The 14,848-nt window shown below is 42.5% G+C and overlaps 1 protein-coding gene across 1 annotated transcript; it reads right to left on the minus strand.

Annotated features, from left to right (window-relative positions):
• Positions 1–8,687: 8,687 nt before the first annotated feature.
• LOC122813883 (cytoglobin-1-like) lies at positions 8,688–14,341 on the minus strand. Its single transcript, XM_044086427.1, has 3 exons — positions 14,186–14,341; positions 13,110–13,359; positions 8,688–8,852 (listed from the first exon to the last, which is right to left on the minus strand). The coding sequence occupies exons 1-3, from the start codon at positions 14,278–14,280 to the stop codon at positions 8,739–8,741; spliced, it is 459 nt and encodes a 152-aa protein (XP_043942362.1). The 5' UTR covers positions 14,281–14,341; the 3' UTR covers positions 8,688–8,738.
• Between the last annotated feature and the right edge of the window lie 507 nt (positions 14,342–14,848).

A 14,848-nucleotide genomic window follows, 5' to 3' on the forward strand; every position in this document is an offset into this window, starting at 1 on the left:
CACATTTGGATGTCAGTAAGGAAATCTCTTGAACAAATAGTGTCATAAGAGAAACAGCATATTAAATCATATGCTAATTTTAATTTTCCCTCACAGGAGGGATTTGATGAAAACCACAGTAAATACTCTGAATAGAAAATTACCATGGATACTACCAGCTGGCACATACCACAGGGCATGATATTGGACTGCTTCAGAGGAGCAGTATTAAACCTATGCTGTTCCAAGAAGTGGAATTGCATAGCAATGGTTAATGTGTTTACTTTGGGGCAAAGTGTTCAATGCTCAGCTCTGAAAAGGTTATTGTGCCTCAAGGGCAGCTTAGTACTTGCATGTCAACTTGTTGCACTTGTGTTGTAGCACCTGCAGTCACTTCTATTGGACGATCTCAACTCTTATGAGAGTCCCAAGTAAGATATAGCAGCTTCTTGATCTGCATTGCCCTTCCATCTGCCAGGTACAGGGAGTGTGTTAACCACATCTGTGGAACACAAAGCTGTAGTTGCAAGCTCACTTCCAGTCATGTTTAGATTTGTCACTTACCAGTTACATCATTTACTTTTTGAACTAAAGTTAGTTACCACATCAGAGCCCCTGTTGGTATGCAGTTGAAAGTTCTGTGACTAGCTGGCATAGTAATGTGAAGTGATATGAAACTCCTGTATCCTGCATCAAATACTACCATGGTCACACCATCTGAGTGAAATGTAAAATTAAAAACCCAATGAAGCCCATTAGTAAAAGCAGCATTTATGGTGATTGTGCTCCACTATTATTTGTAGTAAATGTAGTGCACTACCACCAACACTAAACACCTACTGCATAGTAGGTTGTAAAATATGAAGACACTTTCTAGCTTGAAATGGGTATTCTCATGTGGACAGAGCCATTAAAAGTTTAGAATTCCAAACAAGGCCTCATAGTCTCTTTAAAATGAGTTAAACTCACTTCTCTCTCACCACAATTCCTACACCATTTTTAGCCTACCCTCCACCTGAGTAGTAGACTCTGGATCCCAAGAAAAGTTTGTTTTTTCCTACACTGCCCTTCCATCTCATCTCTTGGATACACAGATGTCCACTTCTAAGCTGCAGCCCATCAGTGAACTTACATTAAGTATAGCAATTCTCAGGTTGGTTTTACATCCAGCTTTTGCTCACAGATCCCAGGCTGGGCATCTAGACACCAGCCAGTAGCTTATTGACCCAGGACTGCTCAGCTTTAAGGTGGGCACACTGGCCAATAGGGGCACATATACCCCTCCCACCATTAGCATGGCTCCCTGGTGTGGGTCCAAGTTTAACACACTGGTAACTACCCATGCCCATTTTTGTCAACATGGCAGAATCTAGAGCCATATTTTACACCATTGCATAGCTAGCCCTGCCACAGCACACAGTCTGATCTGTGTTTTCCTATCTTGAGAATGTTGCACACCACAGTAGATAACCAAAGTGGGTGGTCTGTACAACTCTTCCCCCTGTAGGACTCCATGTAGTGTCTGTGCTGCTGTCCCCCACAGCTCCATTCATTGGAGAGTTTGGGATGAAAACAACTCAGCATTTTTGTGACATAGGAGAAACCCCCCACAGAGAACTCCAAACAGGCATTGGTTGGCAGTTAGGATCGAACCTTGTGCATGGGAGACAAAGACCTTAACCACTAAAGCAGTCTTTAATTCTTATCTCTTACTGTATTCTAATGACAGACTCCTAGCAGTCAGATACCAGTGTAATGACAGGGTATAATCCCAGCTTATGCCCCACAGTAGGATTGTGATGGTGAGTAAAAGTGCATTCAGACAGCAGTTGCAGGATCTACTAGATAAAGCAGGGCAATATGAATTGGTGTTGATAATGGGTGATGAATGCACATATTGGGACTGCCTGGGCCCACATGGGTGGGGCAACAGGAATAAAGGAGATGCCATTCTAGACTTGTCTGACAAATGGCTTGATAGTAGCAAAAACATGGTTCAGAAAGACAGCGAAGATAACATCCAAAAGTAGTTAACATGCAACCCCGGTAGACTTCTTCCTACTAAGGAAGAAGGCAGCAGGGTAGAATCCATGATTGCAAAGTCATCCCCAGTGAAACAGTCAGCCCACAGCATAAACCATGAGTTGCCACAATCAGCTGCAAGCAGTGGTCAGAGAAGGCTAATTGTCAGACCCCAGGAAGTTGACAGGAGAGAAAGTACAACAGTACAAGGACTTACTCAGGGCTCTAGCACACCAAGGAGGAAGAAATAGGTGGAGTTGAAGAATGGCAGTGCCTAAACAGCATGTTAAGACTACAGAAAAGATGTGGCCAATCCAGGTATGGAAATAAAGTACACAAGGAAAGCAGGTGGTGGAATGCAGAAGTCCAGGAAGTCAGCAAAAAGAGAGTGCAGGAAGAAGTGGGAGTCAGAAAAGACTGACCAGGCTAGAAAGGACTACTGGTTGGCCAAGAAAGAAGTTGCAATAGTCAAGAATAGGGCATCAGCACTGTACCAAATTCTGGAAAGTTACTCAGTAAGGGGCACAAAGAAACCATCAGGTTGTTAGGAAAACCTAAAGAAGATACTCAAAACATCCTTCATAAGGGATGCAAGCAACAACCTGCTCACCAGTCTGGAAGACAAAGGTAGATGAAAGGAGCATTTCCAGCAGCTTCTGAATAAAAATACCTCCACAGAAGCTGTACTGCCCCAGAAACAGAAAAGGAACCCACCCTAGAACTAAGAACAGCATCAGGAAGATGAAGTCAGGGAAAGCAGCAAGCTCAGATGAGGTCACAGCAAATATGATAAAGGTGTTTGGTGAAATAGGAGAGAAATGGGTCCAGAGGGCACTAATAATGTGGAGAGAAAGGCACGACCCAGATGACTGGAGAATAAGCATACTAGTGCCAGTGTACAAGAACAAAGGGTCATCCACAACTGTGGGCAGTACAGAGGCAAACTCCTATCGGATTGCATGAAGTACTGGAGAGGGTGCTTTATAAACATATGCAGAGTAGTAGAATGTAACATGGGAGATTAGGAGTTTGGCTTCATATCAGGATGCAGCACAATTGATCCAATGTTTGCATTGAGACAGATACTTCAGAAGCTAGAGATGAGAAAGTCCAACTGGGAATTCCTAGACTTGGAGAAAGCACGAGACAAGGTCCCAAGAAAGCTGATCTGGGCAGTACTGTGGTGGTTTGAAGTTCCAGAAACATTGGTAGAGTTAGTGCAGCTATGTACAAGCACTGTTCGGCCTCAGGGGTTCCCAGTGGGTGTACATCACGGTTCAGCTCCAAGCCCACTGCTTTTCATACTAGTGATGGACTACATTAGCAAACCGGTTGGAGGGGACAGAAACAAAGCTGATGTGGCAGTACAGGCAGACTCTGCAAAGGATAGGAGAAGGGAAATCTGAAGCACACAGGATGAAGCACAGTTAAGATTATGGTAAAGGCAGCAAATTGGGGGAAATCAGAAGCTGAGAATAGAGATAAGGGAAAATAGTGGAACAGGTAAACAGCTTAAAGTATCTGGGAGGGATAGTTTAGGAGAAAGGTTGTCTGAATAAAGAGGTCAAAGCTAGAATCAGAGGGGCTGCAGCCAACTGGCATAGTGTCAGGTGTCATCTATGACAGAAAAATGCCAAAGAACCTGAAAAGTAAGGTGTACAAGACCATGATGTGACTAGTACTGTATGGTACAGAAACCTGGGCAGTAAAGGCAGAACAGGTGAAGCTAGTGGTGATTGAAATGAAGTGCCTGAGAAAGGTGATAAGATACACACTGTGGGACAAAACAGATTATGGTGGTTTGGGCACATGTGTAGAAAAGCATAAGACAATCTGGTGAGGAAGATTTGGGACAGACAGGAAGGTAAGAGGAAGCGAGGACATCCGATGGTAGATGGATTGTGTTAAAGATCTGTGACAGACATGGATGTTAAACAGGAGTGTGGCACTGGAGAGTTGGTGACAGTTACATGATACCCCAACCTCGTTTAGATAAATGGGAAAAAGGGGGCTGATCAACTCACTTGTAATAGCCCACCTTCAAGGTCTACAAAGGCATGTTCTTTGCAGAGCTGAACTAGCACAGCATGGGAACACTAGACATAGTGCCAGTCAGTGTTGGACCAAATAACCCTCCATATACCACTGGTCAATATTGTTCAGTACTACCTGCTCACAAAGCAGAAACTGATTACCACCCTGACAGCATTGCAGGACAGCAGCAAATCTTCCCCTTAACAGCTCAGGTGTTCCTTTGTTAGTCTTCCTTTCTCTGATGGCAGTTCCTATTGATTCCTTAACTTGACAAGCCTCAGTAGACATGATAGCATCAAGTCTACCCCTACAACTATAATCCCTCTACCCCATAGGGTCCAAGCATAGAAGGCTACAACTGCAGGATGCTTCATCTGATAATAGCCCATCTGTTTCCACTAGCAGGTGTCTACATGACTGTAGCAGAGTATTTTTACTAGTGCTGCTCTGCTCCCAGACTGGTTCCAACTGTTCCAAAATAATCTGTCTCAGCCCATCCATTGCACCTGCTGCACATTTCTAGTGAGGGAAAGGGACCAAACTCAAGCAGGCATAAGTGGTTTGTGCTCATACCAGCCCCTCAGTGAAAGACATTTGAGGCAGGAACCCTGTCCCTGCTGGCCAACAGAATGCCAGCAACACCAATGGCATCCCATTTATCTTCATGGTATGCATGCCTCCACACCCTGTGAGGTTTCATGCACCAGCCAGTCATTGTCCATGCTGGTGTGAATGACCTGAGGCATACCTCCCTGGACTACATGAAAGGAGACAGAGGAGCTCTGACCATGTAGCTCAGGCTGGTATGACCTTGAGTAGCATCTTGCCCTCACCAAGAATGATGCCACAGTATAAAGACAAAATTATCAGTTTCAACAATTGCCTAAAGTATTGGTGTCATTCAAAGGGGATCCAGTGTCTGTCAGCCTGGGATGACATGCTTGACAAGCCACGTTGCTTCGCTAGGGACTGCTTGCACCAGTCACCCTTAGACTTTCGTATACTGGCCAAGTATCTTGCCACCCCCATAGTGCCTTTTTTAGGCAAGGCTCAAAGGACAAACCCACTTCCATAGACAACCCAAGGATAAAAAACTAAAGGTAATGCTACTCAATGCCAGAAGTCTAAACCTAAAGATGCACAAAACTTCAAGCCCAAACACCCTCGCCCAACGGTTCCTTGAATTTATAAACTGTAACGCAATGGAACTGATCACCACTGCCACAAGAGGGAACATATTGACCTGGTCATCACCAACATGGGGACTATGTTCCACACCAGAGGTAAATCCCTCATTGGTAAGATCAGACCATAAACAAGTTTCCCTGGATATCAATATCCCGTCCCCACCCCCAGCCAAGGAAATCACTGTAAAGAATCTCAAAAGCCAACTTTGCACTACAAGACTGAGGTGGAATCCTTCAAAGCTCCTGGGCCAGAGGATAATACAGCCCAATCCACAGAATCCTTTACAAATGCATTCTATGAACACCTGCAGGAATGCATGGATTGTGCTATCCCAAATAAAACCAAGACTCACTCCTCCAAAAACAAGAGACTGGTCTGGTGGACCCCAGCCATAAATAAGCTATACAACAGAAGGAAGCTACTACATGACAAAGCAAAATCCCAAAAAGGGAAGGAATCTCTGATCAGTATTAGCACGAAACTTCGATCCCCCATAAAATCAAAGGCCAGTCGAAAAAAAATTGCCCTAGACACTAAAGGCCTTCTTTAGTCATGTCAGGAACATGGGTGGAAACTCCCAGATATGCTCCGAATTGTTGCATAACGGTACAAAATATACCGAACCTACAGACATAACCAACATCCTGGCAGATTCAGCACAAACTTCTCCCCCTTCCACCCCAAAGGAGCAAATGCCTATCCCAACTGTATGGGACCTCCTACATCACAGATGCACAGGTGAAAGCTGCCCTCTCCAAAGCAAAAACACAGCATCTATGGGACCGGACGGTGTCCCAGGCTGAGTCTTACACAAGCTCCAAGACCTGAACCCTCACATCAAGTTACTGTTCAAACTTACCCTTACTACAGTATATGTCCACAAAGAATGGCGTACAGCTACAGTGGTCCCACTCCACAAAGGTGGTGCCACAACAGACCCTAGAAACTATTGCCTCATAAGCCGGACTAGTCTGGTCTGTAAAGCTATGGAGTGTATTATCATGGAACTCAGACATTGGGAGCCTCCAGACACTGGACCCTACTCAATTCAGCTTTAAGGACAGATCTTGCCTCTTAAACCTAGTTGATTTCTTTGAAACAGTTACCAAAGCCATAGATGAGGGCAAGGTAGTCCCACACAGCCTACCTGGACCTCACAAAAGCCTTGACACAATACCCCACTCAGGCATCTTAAATAAGCTTACCAGCTTAAAATATCAACCCCTATATCACAAGATGGGTTGCAAATTGGCTCAGATAGAATCCACATGGTCAGAATCGCAGGTGCCATGTCAGAATCCAAACCAGTTACAAGTGGCATCTCACAGGGCTCAGTTCTGGGACCGCTCTTGTTCGGTATATACTTCTGAGGTTCAGGCTAACATGGGGGGGATTATGGCTGACAAAAGTTCAGATTACTGCAAAACTGGGGGCCATTATCGAATCTCCAGCTGACAAGCATCTTCCAAAAGGGTCTCACAGAGATGGATGCTTGGTGCCAGAGCCACAGCCTCAAGCCTAAATGTTAAGTGCATAGTCATCCCCTTTGGGAAAAACAAGGTGCCCACGAATTACCACATAGGTGATAATCCATTAAGTACAGAATTAGAGATTTGGGGACCAACATAGATAGTAATTTCTCCTTTGATAATCACGTTGCCAAAGTGGTTAGAAAGACCTTCTATATAGCCCACCTTATCACGAAAGGGTTCGCATCTAGATTGAGAGGTCATTGTGCCCCTCTACTAGTCAATCAGGCCCATAACTGAACACAATGCCCCTTTTGGGATGTACCTTACCCGACACCTACAGCAACTGGAGACCCCCAAAAGTACCTCACCAAGAGGATCATGGGCTACAAACAGATGTCCTATGCAGCTCAACTAAAGAAACTCCAGCTCTACTCAGTTGCTTACCGCCTACTCAGAGGCGATCTATGCCTGACGTACAAAGCCATGTCAAACCCAGAATTAATGAACATGCTGCACCTCAAAAAATCCAAAGTCCATTAGAGCTACAAACTCCAGGGACCTAAACCTCAGCTCAAAAAAAGGGACATGCTGGAGGGACAGATTAATTTTCCAGAGGCTCCCCTCACTCTGGAATAGAATCCCAATTCATGTTAGCCATAGCCCCTCGTTGACCCTCTTCAAGCGAAATCTTGACACGTGGATGGGGGAAAAAAAAACGCAAAATCACCCCTGGGATCTCTGTCCCTGTGTCCCTGCTAGACAGAGGCACAGTAGACTAATCTTAAAAGGGTACCTTCTGTGACCTACTTTAGAGGCACAGCAGGCTAATCTAATAGGGAGGCGGAAGCCAAATACACTCTGGCTAGGCCCTAGGGCAGATAGCCTAGTATCTACCTATGAACCTACATTCTTCAGTTCAGAGCCTTGAGCCATACAACACAATGGCTTCAGAGGATAGTGAGTGCAGATTTGAACCACTCTTCCACAAGGATGCACAAGAAACTGATGCAAGCCTCTTACCCCACCCACTGCACAGGAGAAAGCCCAGCAAATCTCAGATCTTCCCACTGCACTACAAGTTGGCAGCCTTTACAGAATGTGACTGAGGAGGAGGGCAATCATTCCTTCCCTTTGATTAACAGGGACTCAAGGGTTGACGTAAAGCACAAGTGAGATCACTGCCAGGGCATAGACTTATACTGGACTTACTGCCATGTTGGCCATGAAATGAGAAACTGTTACATATATTGGTTATGTCAAACATGTTCAGATTTACAAAGATAAAAGGTAATTCAAAGTGAGATGCTTGAAAGAATGAGTGCAGTCAGTCAAGGGAGGAATCATGGAGGAGATGTGCAACAATTTTGTCAGTGTGCTTTGGGGAGAATGACAGTAGTGTTCCATCTTGGTAGCTAGGATTATCTGAAACATTACTTGTATGAGCCTCCCCTTCCAAAAAGGGTTAAAAATCACTAGATGGTGACCAAACTGAACCACTTTGTGCTGTAAGCCACTAACAGTGCCACCTAGGTTATGATGAACATACCCCCCACCTATCCAGATTCACTTTGTAGTTTTCAGGCAAATCAGTATAGGTTGGAGTCACAATAAAGACAGACGTTTTAGTTGGACTTCATATACTTCAGAAATAAGTGCCAATGCAAAATCTGAGTTTCTTAAAATGTCCTTTGTCCACCTGGCATTGTTATTCAGGATTTTGGTCTTTGTCCAGATTTTTACACCAAGAGTTAAGAGATACAAGGTAAATTAAATTTGTCCTACATGCCATGTATTGCATTCTGAATTAATTTGTCTAGAACTTTCTGGAAGTAGAAAAGCATGATTAGTAAAAGCTGCCACATTTCAGGTTTGATCTTCCTAACATAGCATACCAAACCAGTTCACTACTCCTGTAGCTACCTATGGGAAAGCTATATAGCCAGGCAATATTGTGAAGTCTGTGTACTCAATACATATCATACCACTCAAGTCTGAGGTTTTATCATTTTATTATGATCCATTTGTGTATCAAATACAGCAGTCTCAATAAGTAGACTTGATTTGCTCACAAACAACATCTGTCACTTTTTTGAAGTCTGTTTTGGTATCTTCACCACATTTTTCAGCCATGAGGTCCAGCAGAATTCCACAAAGTATCTAAAGAAAGAAATTTTAGTCACGTCAGACAGTGCAAGAATACAAAATCTAGTTTAGCAAAAGAATGGAACAAATGTCAGTAGTGCACATGACAGTTGGTCCTAGACAAACTGGATATTTGATTTGTTGGGCGAGTGCATTGTAGTAGACAGCACTGATGGGTTTCAGGATTAGGGTAAAAAGCACTGAAGGTTCCTCACCAGCACAGGGTGTGATCTCATGTTTCATGCTGCACCTCAAGATAACATGGAGCCCTCAGAATGTGCCATGTCACTATTGTAAATGGTGTGTCAGGAACTTGTCACCCTTAATGCAAACCTCATGATGTAGGCATGCTCTGCTACACTGCACCTGAAACTATGGCCACAGTAGCAGACCTCATTGCTTAGATATAAAAGCTGTTTTGCTGCACTCAACCCCCCCCCCCCAACCTGGGCCAGCACAGCAAGTACGTGGCACCCTCATACAGCCATCAGCAGCTTTTATGCCTAGGTATTGAGTAAATGAACACTCAGCTGTCTACCAGGATAATGCACCAATCTCAGTGGACTACTTGAAGGTATGGCCCAAGTGAAAAGCATTTAAATGTTGTAATTAATTTTGTTGCCTGTCCTTGTAAAATCTGAGGGCTAACCCAATTATCCCCAAGCATTTGCTTAATCTTATTCTAAAATGATAGTAAAAACATAAATCCAACTTGGGGTCTTTAGTTTTGTCTCAACTATGATGGGACAAGATAGTTTTGATTAGGTGTTATCCAAGAGTATGAAGATGTTGATGTACAACACCATAAGAGTAAGGACCATGTTGGTCATCCAAGTCTAAAAACTGCCACATGTATTTACTGGCCACCTTCAACAGCTCATCTCACTACACCATAGTGAAATGTTAATATCCCTTGTGGCCAAAAGCTAGATTGATAACTTTTAGGGGTTTGCTACACTAGTTTTATCATCCATGGCCTAGTGTCCACAAGTCCATACAGGAGAAATAAGACAGTAGGTGGACTGGACACCAAGTTGGCCCTAGGTACAAGTACAAGCATGTGTGCCTTCTGTGGAAGGTTGGGCACAGGGGACTGGCAACTCAACACCGTAAAACTCCACTGCCAATCATGAGCAGACAGGTGATCCACTGTGGTGACCCCTAACTGGGAAAAGCCAAAGATCAGAGTATAGAACACCCTTACAGGTTTTTAGAGAAGTCATGTAGTGAACTTCAGTACTATTAAAGTTTAATTGTTGCATTAAAACTTTAATGCAAAGCAGGATGTTTTCTATGCCCTAGCAGCAGACTACAGTAGCTCTTCTAAAGGGCCCCAATCACTAGTGCTTATAAGGTATTGCTGCGTGACTATACATTACCTTTGGACTGTGTGCACATACCAGTGTGATGCCCTAGATACTCCTCAGGAAAGGTGTAACCAAGCCTCCATCCAGACACTGGGGCAATCTGTTCAAACTTACTCATTTTCAGACATTGTGGCCTTAATCTTGGTTACATACCAACCTCGCTCAAGCCTCTCACATGCATCTTTGTCAGATACCACCCTCTACATTATCTTGAGGGCCATATTTGTTGGAGATTGACTAGCCTGCCAATTACAGCATTTGCCATTGTTACCCAACTTTGAGACTACTGTGGGGCACATGTGGATATACCTGTGTGTAGTAAAGTACAAAACAATTACCAGCCAAAATATACACCAGTAAAGCAAATACAAAGTGTCCATTTGCAAATACAGAAGTGTGCATGTCACTAGCTTATCCAATCCCTTCTGGCCTACATGTGATTTCATTTTTTGCTGCTGTGGACTACATTTTGCAGCTTCTGCATTTTTTTTTTTTTTTTATTTCTTTCAGCATTATAAGACAGGTTAATTTCCTGAGACAGCTTGTGGTGCCTTTACTGCCACAAAGGTTTGATATGGCAAGTGGCTTTTTGGATGTCAAGATACCCAGGGTATTTTTCAGACTGCTAGTTTCTTTATCCTATGAATTGCCAGCATTTTGGGGAGGGGACAGTTGTCACATACCAAACATCTATGGCCAAAAGGTGGCTTCAGGGACTTTGAGGCATTTTATTTGCTTGCAGAGTGGGTTTTCTGCCAAACAGGAATATCCTAGTATTAGGCATTACAGCTATTTCAGTAAAGTTTAATAAGTTGCAACACAAGATGCAGAATCACCACTAACATGAGCACCTCTTTTCAGAAGATACCTGGGTTCACCAAGAGATACTAGCTTGTAAAACCCATTACTCTCAGCTGTTAACAGGCCTGAGTATCTGGGAGGGGCAGTTAACAAGAAAGTCTCTAGGAGGTAAATGCTAGAATCAGATGGGTTGAACAATTCCAAAGATGAAATTTAGTGTACAAGACAGCAGGTATACAAGTAGTACTACTGTATGGTACAGAAACTTTGGCAGTAAAAGCAGATTAGTGGAGAACATAAACTGCCTCAGATGAGTGGTTGGATTTGCATCTGATGTCCCACACAGTGCATCCTAAAGTCAGGTATGCCAGGTAGGGGTGGCATAGCCTAGTGATTGGTCACCGTGACACCAATCCGATGCACAAAAAAAAAAAGTGTAAAGCAAAATCTGCTCCAGATACTAAACATCCTAGAAAAGGGTGGCATTCAATAATTGCCTATGTTTATCCCAGCAGAAATGCACTATTTAGTACCACTACTATCATTGTGGACCAATCCTGAGATTTGAACACCAACCATCCACTAGCTGGTATCCATCTTTATTGGCACATCTGATATGCAGTCTCATCTCACTTTACTACCCCTCCATTAGGGCACTTCAACCCCTCACAAAGAGGTCAGTTATCCTTACTTTATGTAGCAGGAGCTCAGGCAAGTGAGTCTGTTAGATGGGTTTTATGAATGACTGCATGTGGAGGACACCTTAGCCTTCTGTACCAAGGAACAATCCTGCAAGTCAAGCACCCATGTTAACTGTCATGCAACTGCACATAACATTCCTCTATCCTACAGAAACAGAAGGTAGATTTATACTATTTGACTTTACTATCACAGTCAAACAAACAATACCTGCTTGTGTTTCCATACTATGGATGAGTAGCCATTCACTCAACTAACCCAGAGCCACTAATGGCAGCATAATCAATGGGAAATCCCGACTAAATCTTCTCCTATATTACTAAATCTCACCCTACATCCTTTATTATCTTCCCTTAATGTATCAACAAACAATAGTGCATACAAAAAAAATTGTTTATGTAATAATTGATGTTCTTATAATATCAGTCATAATTTTGATATTAACTTTGTATTAACTCTGTATGCTTTCTTGGAGCTTTTCTCCCCAGGCCTCTACTAAAAATGGACGTGTCCAGCTAGACTAGCCCAGTCAACAAGTGTAAAATAAATTAATTTGATAGTCTTAATCAAGGGAGGAAGGTTTTGGTTTTATGGCCCTAGCCAACATGTCCTTTATTTTTAGTTGCTTAGTGCCATACCTATCTAAGGTTAAGTTCCAGAGGAAAGTTGGAAGAAACTCAAGATCAATCTTAAAACTGGAAAATTGAGAAGCTGAAAGCAAACATGCTTGCAAAATTTAAGGGTACCCCTCCCAATAACTGAGCAGGCAGGAGGCAAGCTCAATACCCTTACCCTGCTTTAACAGGCTATAATCCCCATCCCCTCTATATCAGAGGCTGCAAAAAAACTTTTCTGGCCTTTCATGTTCTGTATAACTTGGCAACAGAATCTGTGCCATTACACCATGGTACCACCTCAGCAGAAACAGAGTAGTTGCTGGAATAGTTTGCCGTTATGTATTAGGACTTCCTGAGTACCCATTAGAATAAGCCTGGGTGACAGTTTTCTACTACACTATGTAGGAAGTTCATTAATGGGGAACATTCCCCCCACATTAGCAGAGAGCACAGCAGAGCTTTTTGCTTTGGCCTCATTAAGAGCCCTTAATTTCTTGTAGTGTTGCATTTTATTTATTTTATTTATTTTATTTTATTTATTTAACATTTGTTGACCGGGAATGTCCGACTAGGTTTCCCCAGAGAGTTTTTTTCAAGGAGAGGGAGAGGGGAATGCATTCTGCCAGGCAATTCATTAAGAGTACTACCCAAGGATATGCAGACAAGTTACAACAGGATGAAATCATGGACAGTGAAATTAAGTTGAGCTGCTTCCTCTGTTTCCTACAGAAACAAACACTCATCTACACCAAAATGATAAACTAAATTTGCTACATAACCAAACTTACTTCAAATTCCTTCACATCAACTTTTAGTTCCACAGCATGCTTCTTGCCTAAAGGCTCAATAATAGCTTTTAAAGCATCCATGTTGTCCACTTGCTGTACCATATCATTCAGCGCAGACAAAACTTTCTTGCCATGGTTCCGAACTTCTGATAGGCCTTCAAGTTTTGCAGCGGAGGCAGTTCCTGCAATGGACTGTAGTTCTTTGAAGTTTGTGAAGTAGCTCACAGTATGAGGGTGCTCTTTGAACATTCTAGGAAAGGAAACAAACATTAAATATGGATGGATAATAGATAAAGTAACACTACATGGATGCAATTATAACACTTTCAATTAAAGCAACATCTACAGCAACAGGAGTCCTTGCCTATGCTCCAGACAAGTAAGCTTCACTTAACAGCTCAAACATCTGAGGCAGATGAGTGTTGGAAGGGCATGCACTTTAGCACACAATAGTCTTAAGCAATGGCATTTACAAAGCATGGGCAGCAACTGATTCACCACAGAGATAGGTATATGTGCCAGCATGCTCCACTGCATTAAGCCATAAAACACTCCTGTAAATAAGTTTTAAGAATATAGTTAACACTCAGAAGACAACCTAATGGTTATAGGAGCAAACTAGACAGCAACTATGCAGTGTATTATTGCTAACCAGGAGTCCATAATCTAAGGAAAGAAAAAGTTTGGGGTGAGTGGAATTATTAACCATCAACATATTTGTGCTATGAAATGGAATCAATAGAACAAGACAGAATAATGTGTTAACATCTGGGGGGGGGGGATTGAAAAGTACATACACAGTCCCCAATTATGCCTCTTAACTGGGCTACAAAATAAACTAAGCCAATGCTCAAATAATCTCCCCAGTTTTGTACCAGACCCCTATGCCTTTTAGTTTATCCTGCAGCCCAAATAAGACAATGTTTAAATAATCTCCCCAGTTTTGTACCAGTCCCCTGTTTTTAGCTTTGCCTAAAATTCTAAGAATGTTGAGAGGTATGAATTAAAACATTTTTAAATACAAAGGTTAAACCTAAAAACTAAAGTACAGCTTCAAAAAAAAAAAAAAAAAATACCTGCTCAATACAATTGCTCCATTGTCCTCAGCATTTACATAAAATTTCTCCCAAACACTCTTGGCCTTCTGAATATCATCAGCAGCCAAAGCCATTGTAATTCAGTTAAAGTAAAAACCAGAAACAAACTTCAAAGAAATCTTGATGAAACTATAAAGCTTACAACTCACAGCTGGAGGTATTTATATAATTAGCCATAGTACTTCTCCAATGAGCTGTCAGAACCTACAGAAATAGGTTATTGTTAGTCAGGCAAAGGAAAGTTTAACCCTTTCAGCACCACACACGTTTGCTATACATATGGTCTATAGTACTACCTTCCCAGTCAGACTGCAGGCTGGATGGGAAAGGGATGGCTTAGATGGCATTTCAGCTCCCTGCTCTGGGGATGCAGATTGAAAGAGAACAATTATGTACAGTAAGTATGTTAAAGGGTAATATTAAGAACCAGTGATGAGACTTTTGGTGATTACAAAGAAGCTACTCCCTAATTTTGTAATAAGTATTGGGCAAAGACTGCAACTCTGAAAACCAGACATAATTTTCTGTTGTCTACAATTTCCATCAGATTTCAGAATAACAGTGCAGGCTACCTTCTACATATTGTACACCAGCAGTGCCTGAAACTTCAACCTATCATGAAACCCAGATATATTTTCCAGA

The sequence above is a fragment of the Protopterus annectens genome, chromosome 1.part1, assembly GCF_019279795.1.
Source record: "Protopterus annectens isolate FY-2018-M chromosome 1.part1, PAN1.0, whole genome shotgun sequence".
In the NCBI taxonomy this organism is placed as follows: Eukaryota; Metazoa; Chordata; order Ceratodontiformes; family Protopteridae; genus Protopterus; species Protopterus annectens.

Excerpts from the sequence above, each read along its gene's own strand:
- LOC122813883 (XM_044086427.1), bottom strand. The coding sequence starts at position 14,280 with ATGGCTTTGGCTGCTGATGATATTCAGAAGGCCAAGAGTGTTTGGGAG. Across the intron at positions 13,360-14,185 it reads GGAGCAATTGTATTGAGCAG|AATGTTCAAAGAGCACCCTC; the intron begins GTATTTTTTTTT and ends TTCCTTTCCTAG. Across the intron at positions 8,853-13,109 it reads TTGATGTGAAGGAATTTGAA|ATACTTTGTGGAATTCTGCT; the intron begins GTAAGTTTGGTT and ends TTCTTTCTTTAG.